This window comes from Scardinius erythrophthalmus, assembly GCF_964197995.2.
Source record: "Scardinius erythrophthalmus genome assembly, chromosome: 25".
NCBI classification, from domain to species: Eukaryota; Metazoa; Chordata; class Actinopteri; order Cypriniformes; family Leuciscidae; genus Scardinius; species Scardinius erythrophthalmus.
Window position 1 is genome coordinate 23,464,361 of NC_138245.1, and position 19,349 is coordinate 23,483,709.

The following is a 19,349-nucleotide window of genomic DNA, read 5'->3' on the forward strand; positions in this document are numbered from 1 at the left end:
TAATGCGCTAACAGTGCCATGTTAATAACTGCGCCGTGTTGTGTAATCCAATTTAAAAGTTTCTCTCCAGTGTGCTCAGAACATGCCAGACTTTTTCCTTGAATTTTAATCACAGGGTTTGCGCCGTAGCCACCATGGACACCATTATGGGATGCATTACATAAGCTTTTTTCTTTGTCTTTTTCGCCCCCCATCACAGTGTGTTAATGAAGCAAAATTGGAGAGGGAAGCGCAGCGAGCCATTTAATTAACATTTCGAGTTGTTTATTTCTACCTTTGAAACCAGAATAGCTTTACAATGACTTCCGACTTCCTCAGGTTAATTGCATGGCATATTCAAAATGTCAGTCTTCCCACTTTTTTCGTGCATTTGCTTTGAAAACATCCCCTCAGCCACTCTGTACCCCTTAATTCTCAAATAAAGGCCGCCTTAGATTTGCTTCTTTCAGAGACAAGGACCTTCAGGGGCAGAGAGGACTTATCTGGACACTCAAAGCATCTGCAGATGCAGTCTTTATTGCTCCAAAAGTAATAAACTGGAAGCGGGAGAGATGCTGTTTCATTCAGATGGGCCCTTATTGCTTCTGGGTATAATATATTTACGTATTTTCTTCGGAAAGTTAGACACCTCATTATTATCCTTATAAATTCTGCGCACTGTTGATTAAACACAACAAAATGATCCTACCCTCTTAATGTATCTAAGAAAAAAGGGGGAAAAAACAAGAAATCTTCCCCCCCGAGCAATTTTGGCTTGCTCATACGTTTCAAAAAGCTTTCTGATTAATCTCATGTGAGACTCCAGTGTTTATTACAGTGTTTTGAGGGCAATGTATTACTCCTCAGAGTAATTTGAAGGAATTTTTTTGCTAATATATAAAATAATATATATAAATATATGTATATATATCTACTGTATATATATATCCTGCCTGTACTTCCCCAGGAATATGTATTTGTTTGTAATTTATTTCGTTCCTGAATATGAATAGCAATATTCAATCACCACACTGCACATCAGTATAATTAATCTTACTTTCCACTTCAGTGGAGGTAATTCCTTGTTGACAGCCAGGTAAGTAGTGCAATGTGATAAACCCATTGTGCCAGGGCTGTCTGCCTTGCACCACCCCCAACATACACGTAGACACACCGCGCAGTCCCTCGCTATCTATCATGTCTCCGAATGCAAGAGTTCTGCATGCACCGCCCGTCTCATGTTGTCATTAGCCCACACTTACTTACTGCAAATGAATAAGGCGCAGACGAGGACAGAGGACAGACTTGTGAAATCATAAATTGCTTTCAAGGTAATCCCGAATCCATTGGCTTTTTATCTAACTAATACATACCCTGAACAATCTTATCACCCCTGTCTCATCTCTGAATGCATTCAGAATACATGACAGAACTAATATCTTTCACATACTCACTGAGGCATTCAGCTTCAACAGAGATGGGACCCAAAAAAACATTCTTGAATGTTTGAATAGAAGGTTGATGAAAGAGCAAATTGAACACGGGGACAATCAGATTCATTTGTACTATTAATTTGATTTGATTACCCTTTCACTCTATTGAGTCCCTTTCATTTGGGGATACTAATAATTACCACTCTTAATTATCCCACCCATTTAGTGTTTAATCCCATTAGTGAGAAAAAGAAAAGAGAAAACATACTGAATGCAACTGTCCATTTCTGTGCTAATGTGATAATGAGAAAAAAACAGGCCTAATAGGATAGAAATAACGTTTAAATCCAAAATCCTAAACAAACAGCGTCAGTTTCCGTAGAGTAAATGAGCTTTGTTTAGCATAATACATAAAGGCAGAAGAGAAACAACTATATAAATCCTCACGCAAGTGATAAGCCCTTAAATTAATCAGAAAATATCGCAACTTATGAGTTTTGTTCACATAGGCACAGTCATAATTATCAGTGGGAAACTCTCTGATATCCAAATTGGGACATTGTAATGGGCTTGGCCACATAAAAAAAACAAGGTAAAAAGCAACAATAAAAGTGAGCCAAGAGTAAATTAAGTAAGTTTTTTTTTTTATATATATGTTTGGTTTGGCTACTTCAGTATTTCATTTCCAACTGGAATTCATGACAACTTGGAACTAACTCGTAAGTAAGAGCTTTTCAAGTGCACTTGAAGGCAACACGAGTGTAGGATGTGAAAGAAAGCATGGCAAACTCCATATCAGTATAATGAGACATCAAGCATTATGTAACTCGTACCTCTGAGATGTCTCCCATAAACCATCAGCGTTCCATCCCGCAGGCCAGCGAACAGGAAGTTACCGGAATGTTTGAGACACAGAACTGGACAGCCCTCGGGGTTACAGAGAGTTAGGAGACACTGGGCGGCCGTGTCCATACTGCCATAGAACAGGATGCTTTGGGAGAAAAACAATGAAGAATTATTTAAAATGACATCTATGTGGAAAGAAGTATAATATTAAAAGAAAGAAAAGAAAGCTAATGCCGTATTTCCACTGCATTTGCCTTGATATTGTGTAATGATATTTTAAAAGGAAATGTGCCATTTCAGGAAATTTGTCCACTGTATAGCTAATCAGTCCCTTTCATTTGCTTAAAGAATCTCTCAGAATACCTATTGTTCTTCTCAGCCTTCATAAATGATTGAACTTAGTGCGAAAAATCACAGTGATTTTAAAAGAGAAAATCTTTTCATTTCTGCTAAAATGACTGCAGTTCAAAAATCTCCACAAAACACAGTGAAACTACCTAAAAGTTTTAACCTGGTAGTAAAACTTGTTTTTTTTTTTTTCAGTCACTAAAACTCATGAAAAACTCTTTTTAGCCTTCTGAGCATAGTTGTCACCTGTTTCTTATCTATGTACACCGTCCGCAATGTCAGTAATGACACCTTAAATCTGACTGAAAGGATTTTACCTCTCTCACTTCCCCTATTGCTAGACATGTGCTTAAAACAAACAGCTATTAGGCTCTTAGTCTTGGCTAGTGCTTGGTTCTCACACTGCAGAGTGAGCTGACAGGAAAATAACGCAGCATTGATGTTGCATTTCATTTACATTGAACCGAAGCAGCATCAATATCTTTGATTTTACAGGCTTAAGTGGGTTTAGTTTCCTTGGAACAATCTTAACTTGGCTGTGAAAAGATGCCTTTGTATATTTAACAGGGTATCTGCAGGGTTTTTAAAATCATATTTTAAAGGGATAGTTCACTTTAAAATGAAAATTCTGTCATCCTTTACTCACCCTCAAGTTGTTTCAAACCTGTATGAATTTCCTTCTTCTGCTGAACACAAAGGAAGATATTTTGAAGAATGTCAGTAACCAAACAGTTAACTGGAACCATTGACTTCCATAGTATTCTTTTTTCCTACTATGGAAGTCAATGGTTTCAGTTAACTGTTTGGTTACTGACATTCTTCAAAATATCTTCCTTTGTGTTCAGCAGAAGAAAGAAATTCATACAGGTTTGAAACAAATTGAGGGTGAGTAAATGATGACAGAATTTTCATTTTAAAGTGAACTATCCCTTTAAGACTTTTCAAGATGTTCTTTAAAACCTGTTTATACCACATGGCTGGGGTAGAGCAAAGTCTATGGTAACATCCAAACCATAAAATCACTGTCAAAACGATGATTTAAATGACTTTACAGTTCAAATAATACAGGTTTTGACAAAAATACTAAGTTTTTTTTTAAATAACTAACCTCACATTTCACCATTTAACACATTTTTTTTAAGAAGTCAAAATAAATATAATAAATTAATATTATAGACGATTACTTTTATATTTATATTTTTTCATTCAAATATGATTACATTATAGATTTTTAGAATATATATTTTCTTTCCAATCCACAGGCTGAATGAAAATGCAATTTCATTCTCTGACAGTAGGTGGCGCTTATAACCCCTTATAATTTTAACCCATGTAAAAAAACGCAGCAGTGCTTTTAGAAATGCTTTTAGTTTGCATGTATGATATAAACACCATAAGGTAACCATTGTCATAAATTATTAACTTAATAAATTATTAACATACACATGAAGCCATATTGAGATTCCTGTTTTTCTGTCCCCAAATTAGATAAGACTTTTCTTATATCATTTAAGATATTTAAGAATTTTATGCAACTGAATCTAAGATTTTTTAGGACCCATTTTTAACAGATTTAACAGGTGCATTTTTAATATTTTTAACTGGGAGACACAATCTTACCTGCCATCATCAAGTCCTACACAGATAGTATTTCCAACTCCAGTGGAGTTGTGAGGGCCGGTTTCAGCATCCTCTGAAGGGGTGGGCTCAGGCACATACTCCACACACATCACTCGAGCGCCCATCTGGAGGGATTTTACAGGCCGAGGTGTGGGTCTGTTCAAGGAGAAAATGTCCACCTGGCCTTGAGAGGAATCACCTCCACTGGCTACCTGCAAAAACAGAGCAAGGACACCACCATTATAGGTAGTCATCCAACCAAAACCACTCTCAAATCCATGTCTGTACAGGTAGGGAAAGAAAATAACAGAGGAAGGAAAGTGTCTTTCTGTTTTTTGCCTTTTTCAACCACTCCCTCAGCTTTGTGTTTTCACTTCCAGAGCCGAGAAACAGAGAAAATTTCAAACAGCAGAAAACTTTTGCACTTCCTGTGTACTTTTAAAGCTTCCCAGCCCTGTTGTTTTATTCTTGTCAATTTCAATTTCATGGTAACGGCAAAGTTAAAATCATATATCTCGTAAAATTCAAACTCATAGTCTTTCGCCTGATAAAGTCTCTAAAATTCATACGCTATCACCCATAATGCATTCTCAGTGAGATAACTTCAAACATCTTTTTTTGTAACTCCAGGGATCTTTTCATCGCTGAAGCAGAGGAAAAGGTGGGGTGGAGAGATGTCTTTTGAAAGCTGCTGAGCTGTTTGACAATGGAGGGTTTCCTTTGGGCTGATGATTGATCGCCTTCTTAAGACAGCGACTGAGATGACAAACTCGATCCTTGGTGAAATTACATGTAGTTGACAGAATAAGACTTCAGCACAGTGCTGCTCATAAATCCATCCACTGGTGCCTTTCCTCAACAATTGATCTAGGTTCTGCACCCATCCATTTTCCTACCGAGTTGCTTTAAAATGCAGACTCATGTAACACATTTGGATTGCATTGCATCATAAATTAATAATCCCCCCTCCATGAAAAATAGTGTTTGTCTTCGTCCCCTGCACGGCCGCTCACACTCTCTCATGGTTACTTGTTCATGCATAATGCAAGGGAAGCAACCCGCTCGCTATTAGAAATTAAACGAACTGATCAGCGTCCCATCATGCCCGCCACATAAATTGGCTCATCTCTCCTTGTGCGGCACTAAACTGCTCCAATTACAAAATCCATACAAAAAAGCCTTCGAGAGGTGGTTTAACCGAGGGAGATAAAGGGGAAGAGTATTACAGCGAGTCTGCTGGCCTTATTATAAATAGCCCTTGTTTAGGGGCCATCATTTATGATTACCTCAGGACACTGAGCCCAGTCACTGGCCGATTGGAGTGTAATCCCAACCAAAAAAAAATAGAAAGAAAAAAGAAAGAAACCAACGGCAGAGTGGGAGGGATGCTGCCGGACAGCAGAGATTAATTCTCATTCTCAGTCATGTTATGTGAGCAAAATGGCCAGGCTAAATATAGTCTTTAACCTTACAGTTCCCCTCTAATTTGCATGCAATCATTTGTCTGATTTGTATCACAGTGTAGAATCTGGACGGCCAAGGTCTCTTGGGCCGGGAAGAGCGAGGCAGAGCAAATATCGGCCTGTTAAGGCAACGTAGTGGGAGATAGGGAGGACTTATCTTCAGGCAAGAGGTACGGAAAATAACTGAAGCTGCCTGCATTTTTTGTTTCCGCAACCTCCAGCGGGCCCTCGTTCTCCTGCTTTAACACACAGGCGCAAATCCATGTGCATGAATACGACGATGATCCACCTCTACTCTTTTAATTCTATTCCTCCACAGACTAGTTGGAATTACAGCTCCCTGACAAACTCATCAGTACTTGTTTGGAGGAGTAGATATCTGGATTCATGCCCTGGACGCATCCCTGTTTTTTTGGCCAGAAAGCCATGAAAACCAGCCTTAGAGCCAAAGCTCTGGACAACAGAGCATTAATTAGGCTAAAATTGACTAAGAGCCTAAAGGGAGCAAAGATAGCCTAGGGAGAAAGACTTCATCTGTCTATTTGTACATACTGGGAAAATTCAAACATTTGTCTTTGACATCCTTACGAAGTGTTTTAGATTTGTTTAGCTTTACAGATGACAAATAAAGGATGGCAAACAGTGTAAATAATGCTGTATGCACCAATCAGAATTGAATCATTATGCATTTTAAATTCCAGTCCAATTCTTGACGTATAATTAGATGCATGAATTTTGAATTTATACAAGTCTAATAATTGTAATAACTCATTACATCTTATCATCATACACATCTTGTGTATAGATCAACATACAGTATATGTATATACAGAGCAACTACTTACTTTGGTCATTACTAACCAACTAACTATATGAATAAAATCACAGGAAGTACACTGTGAACACAGGCAAAAATCAATAGCTGAGCCTCAGCTAGAGGTATAGAGGCTAAGAAGAGTGAATTTAGTTGCATTCACACTACAAGCGACAAAGAGACATGATCCCATTCATTTCAATGGAGAGTGGGCGATTTCCAGCAACATGAGTTGACAAAGTTGAGATATGTTCAACTTTATGCAAATGAAGAACGACTTTCGGGAGTGACAACCATAAGGAGTAAAGTCAGTGGAGCGCACGTGATCCGTCGCTCTTTAATGCTGAGGCAAAATGAAGGAGAAGCTCATTTTAGCTGTCAGCAACTGTCCTACAAGTTATGATAAGTTAATAAATGTTGCATAAAAGCACATTTTAACACATTTAAAGAGAAACACTGCCAGCCCCATTGAGACTAAATGGATGTACTGAGATATATTAAAAAACTGACCCCTGTGCTTTAAGCTAGAGAGTGAGATTTTGATTCAGAATCAAATGTTGACGAAATTATATTTTGGATAATACTAAGGATTTATGATATGTCTCCATGTACATGCAATGGTACTCTCTGTGCTGACTCCAAGCCTGAATGCTTTCGTGAACCCAGATAGACCGGCATTTGCACTTTTGCTGCAGATAAATAGCCACAATCTCATTCATCTTAATATTAGGCATTTTATGTACTGATTCCATTTGTAATAAGAATTTTCCTTCCAAAATGTTTGTTTGTAGTGGCGAGAAAAGTCATTCGATGTCTACAACTTGGAGTAACATCTGTGAATGTCATTCACAAATGTTACTAGGCAACCAGTAGTGGGAACGCCCACTTGCGATCTCACCGCCAGCCACTGGCGACATACAGCGACAAAGTCGCTGGTAGTGTGAACGCAGCAATTGGCGGATGACTGGATGGCTTACTGTCTTGGACCGATTATAAACAATGTTATTATTTTGATCTAAGCAAAGAGAAAAATTCCAGCAGCACATCTTAGAGTGATCTGATTACTGTCACTGCTCATTTGGAACACTAGCAGTGAAAACTGCCTGTGGTGATGATGATTATGTGATATCAGTAACTTATAAGTTTGGAAGTAGCAAACAAATAATCTCCTCTCTCAGTCCAGTCAAGTTCACCGAGAAATGACACCCGCTATAAGCCGAAGATGTGTTGATTGCTTTAGGGGTTTCTTTAACCCTACTAAAGGCTTGTACAGCAAGACTTTTGACAAGCAGGATAAAGTCTGGTCCACATCGCAGCTTATTATATCCAAAGCACAAAAAAATAAGTTTACAAATGTTGCATAATAGCACATTTTAACACACTTAATGAGAAACACTGCCAACCCCACTGAGACTAAATGGATGCGCTGAGATATATTAAAAAACTGACCCCTGCACTTTAAGCTACAGAGTGAGATTTGGATTCAGGATCAGATGTCGACGAAATTATATTTTGGAAATGCAATACTAAGGATTTTTGGCACTGGAAAGAGAAACTAATCCAGCCAGATATAATTTCCCACTGAATGTCTCCTTGTATCTTTTAAATCCGCCCAAGTCCACCCTCAGTGCTCTTTAGAATACCCACAAAAACAATTAACTCAAAGACACAGGCAAGGGCGTCCTTTTGTGTCCAACCAAGGCTTGAATTGGATTTATCCCTCTGCTTTGGGGGATTATGTGATAAATTGGCCACTGCACCAGAGGAGGGAGGAGAACAAGACTACTGTGTGAAACTTTTAAAGGTGATTTCACAGGGCTTGTTATGAAAAGCTAGCCTAGAAATCTAGACGCACCCTAGCGGTAGCAAATTTTATTTTGCTTCATTGGCTTGCGAGCTGGAAAAACCAAACTCTAGTCAGGCCAATCACATCGTGTATAGAGTTGGTGGGCGGGCTTAACATAATGACGGCAGAGTTGTGACGGTTCCGCGTGAATTCCCTGCTACTTGAAAACAAAGAAGATGGCTGCTGCTGCTGGCGAACAGCGGTCTTTCGAATCGGCTTTGGCCGCGACTCTGGAAGTTAAGCTTTTCTTTGATGAGAAAAGAACAAAGAACGGCACTGATGTCATTCTTAAAAAAGGAAGATGTGTTTGGAGTTTGACGGACCAGATACGGCAAAAGTTTAATCTATCAACTAGCTCCACTGGTGGGAAAACGCTCTGGTTGGTTGTAGCACTATCCAATTGCGTGCAGAGGGAATTTGAGAGACAACCGTTTATCCCGCCCCCTTGGATTGACCCCATCCAATGCTGTGTTCCCAGACCCAACATCTTGATGTGGGTTTGGCTTGTCAGGCTAATAAAAAGCTGTTTTAATTTGCAGAGGAATGTTTCTTTGCAGAATACAAGTTACTTCCAACGTAACTTAATGGTAAATGAATGCTTGTCGTTGTGGTTTAATGGTGAGGAATAATAATTGCATTTAATCATTTAGCAGATAAAAAGCATCTGCTAAATGATCAAGTGTAAATGTAATTACAGTCTTTTCCATATCTGATGTCACCAGTTCACTGTTTATGACATGTATATTTTATGTGCTTGTGTTTCTACTTACCCAGAGGTAGCCTTGAGGAAGTGAAGTGCTCACTGCTGAAACACCAAGTAAAGCACACTGAACAGGATTATGAAGAGAAGCCTCCAGCTATAAAAAAAAAGAATAAAAAATATAATTTTAAATTCTAGCCTAATGACTAGACCTGAGAATTGTACATGCAATCAATAATAAAAAGAATTAAACAAAAAAAGCATTTTTTTAACAAAGTTAGGTTACATTTATGCTTAAAACAAACAATTGTCTTCAATATTTAATATATTGTTTGAGTGAAACATGGTGCTAGAAATTACAAGGTCACAGGGGTTTCGACTCCCAGGGATTGCATGACCTGAAAAGATACCAGGTAAGTCGTTTTCGATTAAACAGTCTGCCAAATGCGTAAATATAAATGCTCAAAAAAAAAGAAAAAAAAAAACTTTTCTTCACACGTAAATGTATCTCATTTTAAGCCTGTTTAGATTTTTTTTTTACAGGAAAACAAGCAAATATAATGATTAAGAATTTTTTTTTATTATTACAATGAAGCAGTGTGGCTCAGTTCAAATAGTGGGTGGCATATTTATGGAGACCATATTGTTGAGTGATATCACGCCATATTAACAGACCACAAACAGCCGCTGTTTGGGAATGTTTATATTTATTGTGAGAAGGCTGGGAGAGATGGTAGAAGAACGTCTAATTTAATTGGGTGGGGGGGGGGGGGGGGTTGGCATCAATTGCTAGCTGTTTCCAGCAGTCATTTCCCATTTCCCCCACTTTCTCAAAGTGCAAATATAAACAGGTCCAAAATAATGCTGGAAAAACAGTCAGTCAAAACCTCTGCATCTCCTTTCTCCAAACCACTCCCTTATTTTTTTCAGAAGCACACCAAGACTCCTCTTGCATCTATACGGTTTATCCCATTTTTATATAATTCCTCCATATGCGGTGACAGAAAATGTCTAATTTGTAATTAAATGCCAGTCGTGGCAGGAGCACATATGGCAGCCTGCGGGCAGCAGAGCTCGGCTGGTGGAGGAAAGGGACAGACTGTGTCTTCTGAGTCACTTGAGAACACTGTTGCTCAGTGAGAAGCACAGGCAATCTTCACAGGTGGAGATTGCTTTGTCTTTGTCCATTCTCCGATGAATAGCAAGTGCATTTGCCTGAATATCTGCTTCAGTCGCAGTCCCCCGGGGTCTAAGACACATGCTACATGATTTCTCCAGCAACACTGGTTTCTGGGTTCTCAAACAGCAGTTTGCAAGACTACTGTCCAACTGCGGAGGTAATATACTGCTTCTGAAGACTGGAGTCTGGTCCATCCTGAATGCTTATTTTTATGTATGGAATTTCAAACATGCTTTGTGACCTGTGGCACTTCATAATAACCATTCAGAGAGTGGGTCTACGGGTCTATGCTTATTATACAGTGTGGGCAAATTTAAATGCATAAGATGCTAAGAGTGTATTTATATGACTGCTCTTGACTTTAAAACACTCTCAAACTTATAATTGAGATATCATCCACATCACCCTCAGTTTGCCCAGCCCATTAAAGAGATAGACCGAGAACAAGGAAGTAACATATGTCATGTTTGTATTTTACAGTGTTGTGTATTGTGTACTGTACTGTATGTGAAGTATGTGAAGTAATAGAACAATTCTGGTTCTGATTTTTTTCATATTTTTTTTAGCAATTTTTAAAAATGAACAGAGTGGAAATAATTATTCATGCATCGACAATGATGAGATTATTTCAGAAAAATAATACAGAACAGAAAAAATATAATAAATAAAGAAATAATATATATATATATACACACACACACACACACACACACATATTAATTTTATATATATAATGTCATTCCAAAACTGTAGGACTTTCTTTCTTCTGTGTAACATAAAATATTATTGTTTTGAGAAATGTCTGTTTTTTTTTGTTGTTGTTATTTTTTTACAATGGAAGTCAATCGCCAGAAAATTGTTTTCCATATGGAATGGCATGAGGATGAGTAAATAATGACAGAATTTTGGGTCAACTATCCCTTATTGTGTTCAGGATAAGACCTGTGATATTAATCATAAAAGTGTCAATCATTCAAACTCAGTTCACATTATCATTGGTTTATAGTGAGCAGCAGCTCGACTCAAATTGAACTCTGCAAGGCCATTTAATCAGCATCATGGTGCCTTATTCCATTAAGCCTCTTGCTCAGATGCAGGTGCAACACTGGAGATCCCAATGGGAGAAGGAGAACAACCGCAAAGAGATTTGATGGAAGACTTCTGTTTGGGTGCTCGTCTGGGGAAAGGGCAAAAGGTGAGCTAATTAAAGAGAGATTTGTTGATGAAGAAAGAGGCCGCCACACAGCTGCTGGCCCCAGTGACCCACTGCTCTACATGGTCTCTATCCACCCCACCCTTCTGGGTGACGGGCCTTATGCCAGCTCCAGGTGGTGAGTATCCTTTCCATAGGCCATGAACTCATCTGGAGGAAACCCATATTAGCTTCCCTTGCAGAGTCTATCCTGTCCGCATTTATTCCTGTAATCAAATGCATAAGGATAGTCTGTCACAGCATCTCGAAAAACAGGAGAATGTTTCTAAAAGGCAGAAATCAGAAAATGTAAATGAATAAGATTTTGATGAAATATTTTATTGTTTTTAACCAAATAGCCTTGATATGCATAATAATAAAAGAAACCCATCAAGAAACTCATCAACTCAATAATTATGAGTCATCAGGGTTGAGGAGGTTTCGGGACAGAATAATTAGAGCAAAAACAAATGGAGCGTTATGATTTGAGGTGCATTTTCTGTGACAGCATTTAAATCTCTATTCTACCTGTGATTTAATGCATTTTAGATGCGATTAAAGTTACACAAAAGGACATGGATCCTCCCTCTCTGAGTTAACAAGGAATTATGCCAGTTTTGGTCTCCTTTTATGACTCATTAAGGGACCACATCTTAAATAAAACATATAGTTTAAGTATGATGTCTGAACACATTATGAAACATTTATTTTTGAAACTGCACAATATATTCTGGATTGTAGTCACAATAACAATATATTTAAAAAAATAAAAATGTATACAATTATCTGTCTAGGGGTCTGGGAGTCTGGGGTTTTACAATAAAAACCGCAATGATCTGGAACATTGTTATTATTACTTAAAATAACTGTTTTCTATATAACTATTTTATATAAAAAGTTGTGTTACTTATTTTTATGGAAACCATCAGGATGTTTTGATAAGACATCAAAAGTACAGCATTCATTTGAAACAGAATTTTAAGTTATAAATGCCACTCATAAATGTCAAGTTATAAATGTCACTTTTGATCAATTTAATGCATCCTTACAAAAAGCTTTTGACTTAGTGTTTATAAAATTATAATGGCGTTCATTTTATTGTATAATCAAATTTAAAATATAGCGGCAACCAAGCAAAATAACTCCGATAGCCAGTTAGCTAACAAAGATAGTTATATTCAAAAATAACTATTTACAGATAGGCCTATTTGTTAATTCATATGAATACATTGATTGTGTGTAATTATGTTGCATGCTTTACATCACTGAATTCAAAACATCATATTTTTGCTAAATTTTGACTATGGAAGTTTAAACCTTATGCAAAAAACTGACAAATGGGAGATGTTCTCGGTGATACCAAAACAGCATAGTTCATCTTCAACTCCACCACATATTAAAACACTAGGGTGAGCTGGGACTCCACAAGACCATCATTAAATGAACTCTGGTTAGCATTTAATCCACAAAGCTTGGTTAACATGGAGCGTAGCAAAACGAATAAAAGTCTAGCCTGAGTCACTACAGCAAAGCAGCACTTCACTCAGATGAAAGAAATCTCAAATCCTCCAGACAACAGCATCACAGGCGGCTCCCACACGCTAACAAACACTAATATAACTCTTCTGTTGGTTATTAACTGATAATTGCCAGGCTTTAGAGCCCTCTTTCCCACTTCGTCTTCGCTCTTAGCCTCAGGGTAGAAGAAGTGAGGTAGGGAGAGCCAAGATAGCACAATTAAAGTGCCAATGTTAACCTGATCACTGCTAGAAAAGCAAACTGAATTTGTATTTGTTTGACACAGGCTAAATCAGTGCTAGTCCAGGGCTCATGCTATATTGTAGCGTTCACGCTAATCCTTGTGGTGTGGAGGAGAGCTGCAGACACTGGGAACCCAGAGAAATGCTGTATAATGCAAGGCTGACATGGGTGTGTTTAGCATTCTGCTTCATCGCAGGATTAGGAAGACGGAAATAGGAGTGGATTAGCCTATAGGAATTCAATACACATGTGGGAAAGGACCGGTCACAGGGCAGTAGGACTAAAGCTCTAGAGAGGTTGTGGCAGTTTAGCCTCAATGTGACAAAATTGATATAAAAAGCTCAAGTCCCACCCTCGGAAACAATGATGCTGTCTCAAAGACCTGTTAGTTGTTTCCCAGTATCCAATGAAAGACTCTAACTCAGATGGATGACAGAATCAACGATGAAATGAGCTGCAAGTGTTACGATTTCATGAGCTGGATGAAATCCAATCATTTAAATATCATGGACCAAGATAAGCAAAGATCAAAGTGTCACCCTGCTGTGCTATCTGTTATGCTTTTTGCATAGAATATTTAGAGTAATGTGAGAAGTAGTATAAGTTTTCAGTTGGACCTCTCAAATTTTAGCCCTCTAGTTACTTAGTGTTGGGTTTACGAGCTGGATTATGGCCTGTGGTGGAACATATGGCTGAGGTATTGAGTAACGTATGCAAATTGAAAGGAATAGTTCACCTCAGAAAGAAAATCCTGTTATCATTATTCTCCCTTGGGTCATTCCGAACCTGTATGAGATTTTTTTCCTCCAAAATAAAAAAAAAATTGATAAAAAAAATTGATGATTAACCTGCCCACTTTTTTTCATGTGGGCTGTATTTATTTTGTCTTTTCAGGCTGTCAAGTTCCAAAATATCAAAAAGCTCCATAACTGTCTCATACAATTCATGCACTATATCCACAGTTTTTTTAAATTCTATGATAGGTCTGTGTGAGAAACTATCAAGTGATTATTCCCTGAAAACCCACTGAATATCTTTGGCACATTCATGAGAGTAGCAGCGATAACAAATTAAAGTTGCAGTCCGTAGCTTTTTTGGGTTAAAAATTATCCAAAATAAATTTTTGAGCAAGTACATAACCACCCAGTGTTCAAAACTATCTGCTTGCCTTAGCTCAATTCAAAATGGTAAGCTTGTAATAATGTTTTTAATTCCAGTGGTACTGGTGGATTTCCAGAGGGGAAATTCGAGCATGTCTTTGCGCCATTACGTCACATCTGTACACATAAAGAAGGTGTCATGGCTAGTAGGCTATGTTGCATGTGAGGATGTTGGAGGTGGAGATTTATAGCCTTTTCTCACGGTACTTGATATAATTAAACTTATCAATTTGATGGTGGATCCAGAAAGGTTCAAACGACAATCACCAGTGACAACTGGAGATTTACCTGTTGTAAAACGCGAAAGACTTCGGACTTAGGAGAAAAAAAAGAGACTGCAACCAGGCCCATACTAAAACAAGGATACATATAGGAAGGGCATTAAATGTAGTCACGCAATGCTGATGTTGTTAACATTAACAATTTTAGAACAAAGTATAATTTGCACGTTTTGACATGATATATAAGCAATCGTTAGATTTAATCGGCGCAATTTACTGCAATGCTTTTTTCCCCTTAGTTGGTCAGAACAAAAGTGGATGTTATACTTACTTGTTCAGACGACATTTTCCAGTGAAAATTCTTATGTTGGTCATACTTCCAAAAAGTAGAATCTGTGATTGCGAATGACAGTATCCACACCACCACCAGCGAGGTGATTGACAGCCACACATTCTCCTCAAAACATTGGATTCATCCGCGCTGTGCCCTGCCGAGGCACAACACACGTAAAGTTGATAACTCCGCGAATAACTGCAATTGCAGATTTCGAACAGAGATGGCGACAAAGAGAAAAAACTGCAGACTGCAGCTTTAATTCTTTGAATCAGATCTGTTCAATGGATCACTCGATCCAGTTCATAAAACTGGTCTGAATGATTTGTTCCCAAATCTGACTAAAATGGTTCTTGTGTTCAACTGACTAACTCAATGATTAATTTGTGATTGTTAACAGCTCATTGGAGGGTAAGATTTTCAGTGAATAATGACCTAAGATTTGTTCAGTTGCTACAGTATCATTCAGCTTCTGAAGACGTGAAATTTTGGAGATTGACAACCCCATCCCCATTCATTTTCATACTGAAAAGAGTATTTCCAAAATTCCACATTAAAAGGTAACATACTGCATATAGGCTTGTAACAACATGAGGGTGAGTAAATCGATGACATAATTATATTTTTTTGGGTGAACTATTCTTTCAACTATTTCAATTTCTTCTTTCTTTTAAATGAGGTGCTCTGGTTTCTGCAACAATTGATTGAAAATTTCACATTAGTGCTAGGCAGGTGGCGCTGCGAGTCATTTAGCATATTGGTGTACCACAGTACCATCTGACATTGGCAGAACATCACTAAGCAACATTCATATTCATGCAGGCATTGATATTTCCCTCCTTATGACCTGCTCAGTCATTCAGCACTTTGTGATGCATCCAGCTAATGTGATAATCCAACACATCTCTTCATCTCCACCCAGCACAACTTCACTGACATGGCGTGACAATCCCAGCATCGTTGAGATGAAAGCGATGGACTGTTCTGCAAATAATGGGCTTGAAAAGACGAGTGGAAGCCAAGAGTTGTCTGGATCATATAAATCTCTCCGTCTCTGTATCTATCTCTATTAATTTCCTTCCTTATATCTCTACCAAGCGGAACGTGTGCACAGAATAAAGTGGTGAGCCACCAAAATCTCGGCCAGCCCTCTGGATCTAATTGGAGAATGCCACTGCAAGGGACCATAGAGGGGTGTGACGAGAGGTATCTTTAATACCCTTGATCAGATGACATGGAACACAGAACAAAAGGTCCTCAAATCCCTATTGCGCTGAGCAGCAGGCACTGTTACCAAGCTGCCATGCTGGCTCAAGGAACGTATCCCAGGCTTTAAGCTCCCATTTTAAACTACCCTTCATCCTGCACAGCTGTGCCCCCAGAAAAACTGCTTAAAATTCTTTGACTGATCATAATAATTACAAGAAACAGCTACTAATCAGGTGCTGACAAGGGAGTGGTAACATTAGATAACCAAATATCCTGCTTCACTTTCAATTCCAGTACATTTCTCCTTATCAGCCTTGAGGGACAGGTAAGGTGGAGACGTACCCACATTAATGGTGGTGGAATGCTAATGAACCACATTTCAGCAGAAGACACAAGGATCCAGGTTTCTTTGGGTCCCCAGAGGAGGCCGAGTTTACACTGCGACAAGCATGCAAAGTGCTTTAAAGTTGATGTGCGACCAGCGCTTAATTTTCAGCAGCCCGTGTGGGGTGATCGGTTGAAGAAGACTGACAGCATAATTAGCTGAGAAAAAGACAAACTAAGGAAATTCACAGAAACACGATTACCAGATTAAGTCCAAGATTGAGAATGTTTTAATTCCCATTGTTAAACAATTACTTAAAATGTTCCCATACACCAATGAAAGTATATCAAAGGAAGTGTTAATGTTTAAATTAGTCTTTAATAGTCTTTTCTTGCATGCTAAGCTTTGCTCCTTGTCGTTATTTTAGTCCCTGTCCTTTGTTTTCTCCACAAAAAACACAGTGGGCGTGAGGAAAAGGGGTGGAGGACAAGACTGTGACTGCTTGCTTTAAAGGCTATGTTTTAGCACTGATGATTTCCAATAATTAGCACGTAACTGTCAAAGCAACAGATCAACCCCTTTGCAGATGACCTCGCTCTCAGAGAGTGCTGCAATGCCACCTCCAGAATGAGAAGAACAGATCCACACTGCCCTCTACTGCTGGATAAAGTTGACAATATAGAAGCCAAGTCAAACTTCTGTGCTGCAAAACTGGAAAATCTGACAAATGTGAATATCTCATCCATCTGAGAGGGACTGCTAGTTTAGATTTCTGATATTATTCAGCTGAGAATTAAAATATATAGTTAACAGAAAATGTTTAATTTTGTCTTCCTTTACTCACCCACACGTCATTCCAAACCGGTACATTTTGAAGAATGTTTCCACTGTTGTCCATACAATGAAAGTCAATGGGTCCAGATATTTTTTTTATTTATCTTGAACTATCCCTTTAACAAGATCTTGTTAGAGTCTTTTCTGTCTGTTTAGTAATACCATTCATACATTGGAGATAATTTTACTGTCAATGCTCTGAATAAAAAGGCATTTTTGGTGTCACTTATACGACACAACATTTATCTATCTCCTAATAAGCCTCAAGTCCTCTATTTACACCATTTCTGGACTTCTGATATCATTACAATCTAATATAGCTCTTATGACTTGGTGTGTGGGGGGCAAATGGGCCATAGCACAAAGCCAGAAAGTCATCCTGGCTTATTACCAAATTGTCCTTTCGTAGAACAAGCTCTCCACACAGATGCTATGATAGCCTTGCTGCCATGGGCTATTCACATAGCATAATGCGGTAAATCCTGGTCACAACCCTGAGGCAAGCACATAACAGATATGTCAAAGTGCTATTGGGCTTTTTGGTGCCTACTGCAGTGCACTGAAAACTCATGGGCTGCTTGGAAGAGTCTCTGAGCCTAGCTGGATGGTTATGAATACAGGAAATATTGATAAGGTAAGGGACAATATATGATCAGGCAGTCAATGAGCTTCTGGCGATGGTACCATATGAACAACCTGACTAGACAAGACTAGACTCAAGGTTGGTATGGGGAAACATTAAAGGGATAGTTCATCTAAAAATGAAAAGAATGTCATCATTAACTTTTGTGTTCATATTTCATTTGAGAACTGGATGGAGGGGAAGACTCACACATAGTTATCTGAACTACTTTTATAGTGATTTTCATTTAACAACCCCAGTAAATATATAACTATTAGGGCTATCAAAAATATGTAATTTTTTTTTTCTTTGTTTAACCCCCTGAGGTCGGCTGTCGCGCCGGCGCGATAGGCTCGTTTTTTTCCGTATGAGTGCAAAAAAAAATAAAAAAAAAATAATTTTTATCTTATATGCTTGTGTTATACATCAATCGATCCTGTTTAGTGTTTATTTTTTTTGTGTATGCTCATAATAAAAACAAAGTGTTGTGCTTTTTGCCAAATAAAGAAAAATAAACATGATGCGAGTTCTGCCTACTCTCCGTCAGTGAAGTCAATTCTGAAACGCGTCCGAAAATGAACTGTAACTCAGCGAATACTCAGTCAAACAGGCATACAGTCACACAGGCATGAAGCTTGAATTTTCTTCTTTTAAATGAAGTAATTTTTATGAAAAACAAATATTCACAGTTTATGTAATATGTATGCAAAGAGAGAGATGTCAGTCGTTCTCATCTCAGCTAATTAAGTTTTAATGTGCTCCGCCCACGGAGAGCGCGCGCTATTCAAACGCAAATGTGAGGCGATCCAAACAAACCTGTGAAACGCCCACATCAGCTGGATAACACACACCGCGAGTTCACTTTCAGACTTATGTACTTTACGATGCTGTGAGGAATACTACTATCTTGATAATAATCCTGCAAAAATTTACCTCAGAAGTTCTGGAAGTATCATTTCGAGGAGCAAACGGATCCCGCTGAGGAATTAGGTCAGTTCTGTTTGCTTTGTTCTAATCTGAATGAATGAACGCACAGATGCGTGCTGTTGTGGAGCTACAGCTGGCAAAAATACTGTTTAAATATGAATTGCGTTTCTGTGTATGAATGAATGAACGAACGAACGCACAGATGCGTGCTGTTGTGGAGCTACTACAGCTGGCAAAAATACTGTTTAAATAATATGAATCGCGTTTGAATGAATGAACGCAGAGATGCGTGCTGTTGTGGAGCTACTACAGCTGGCAAAAATACTGTTTAAATATGAATTGCGTTTCTGTGTATGAATGAATGAACGAACGAACGCACAGATGCGTGCTGTTGTGGAGCTACTACAGCTGGCAAAAATACTGTTTAAATAATATGAATCGCGTTTGAATGAATGAACGCAGAGATGCGTGCTGTTGTGGAGCTACTACAGCTGGCAAAAATACTGTTTAAATATGAATTGCGTTTCTGTGTATG

At 38.3% G+C, this 19,349-nt stretch overlaps 1 protein-coding gene across 1 annotated transcript in view; it reads right to left on the minus strand.

The window, feature by feature from the left end:
* Positions 1–19,349, minus strand: part of arhgef10la (Rho guanine nucleotide exchange factor (GEF) 10-like a) — a 120,363-nt gene that overhangs the window by 15,691 nt on the left and 85,323 nt on the right. Inside the window, exons 21-23 of the mRNA XM_081357683.1 lie at positions 9,120–9,206; positions 4,227–4,438; positions 2,246–2,403 (exon numbers count right to left, since the gene is read on the minus strand). Of these exons, the coding sequence (XP_081213809.1) occupies positions 2,246–2,403; positions 4,227–4,438; positions 9,120–9,206 (457 nt within the window). The remainder of the gene's footprint in view (positions 1–2,245; positions 2,404–4,226; positions 4,439–9,119; positions 9,207–19,349) is intronic.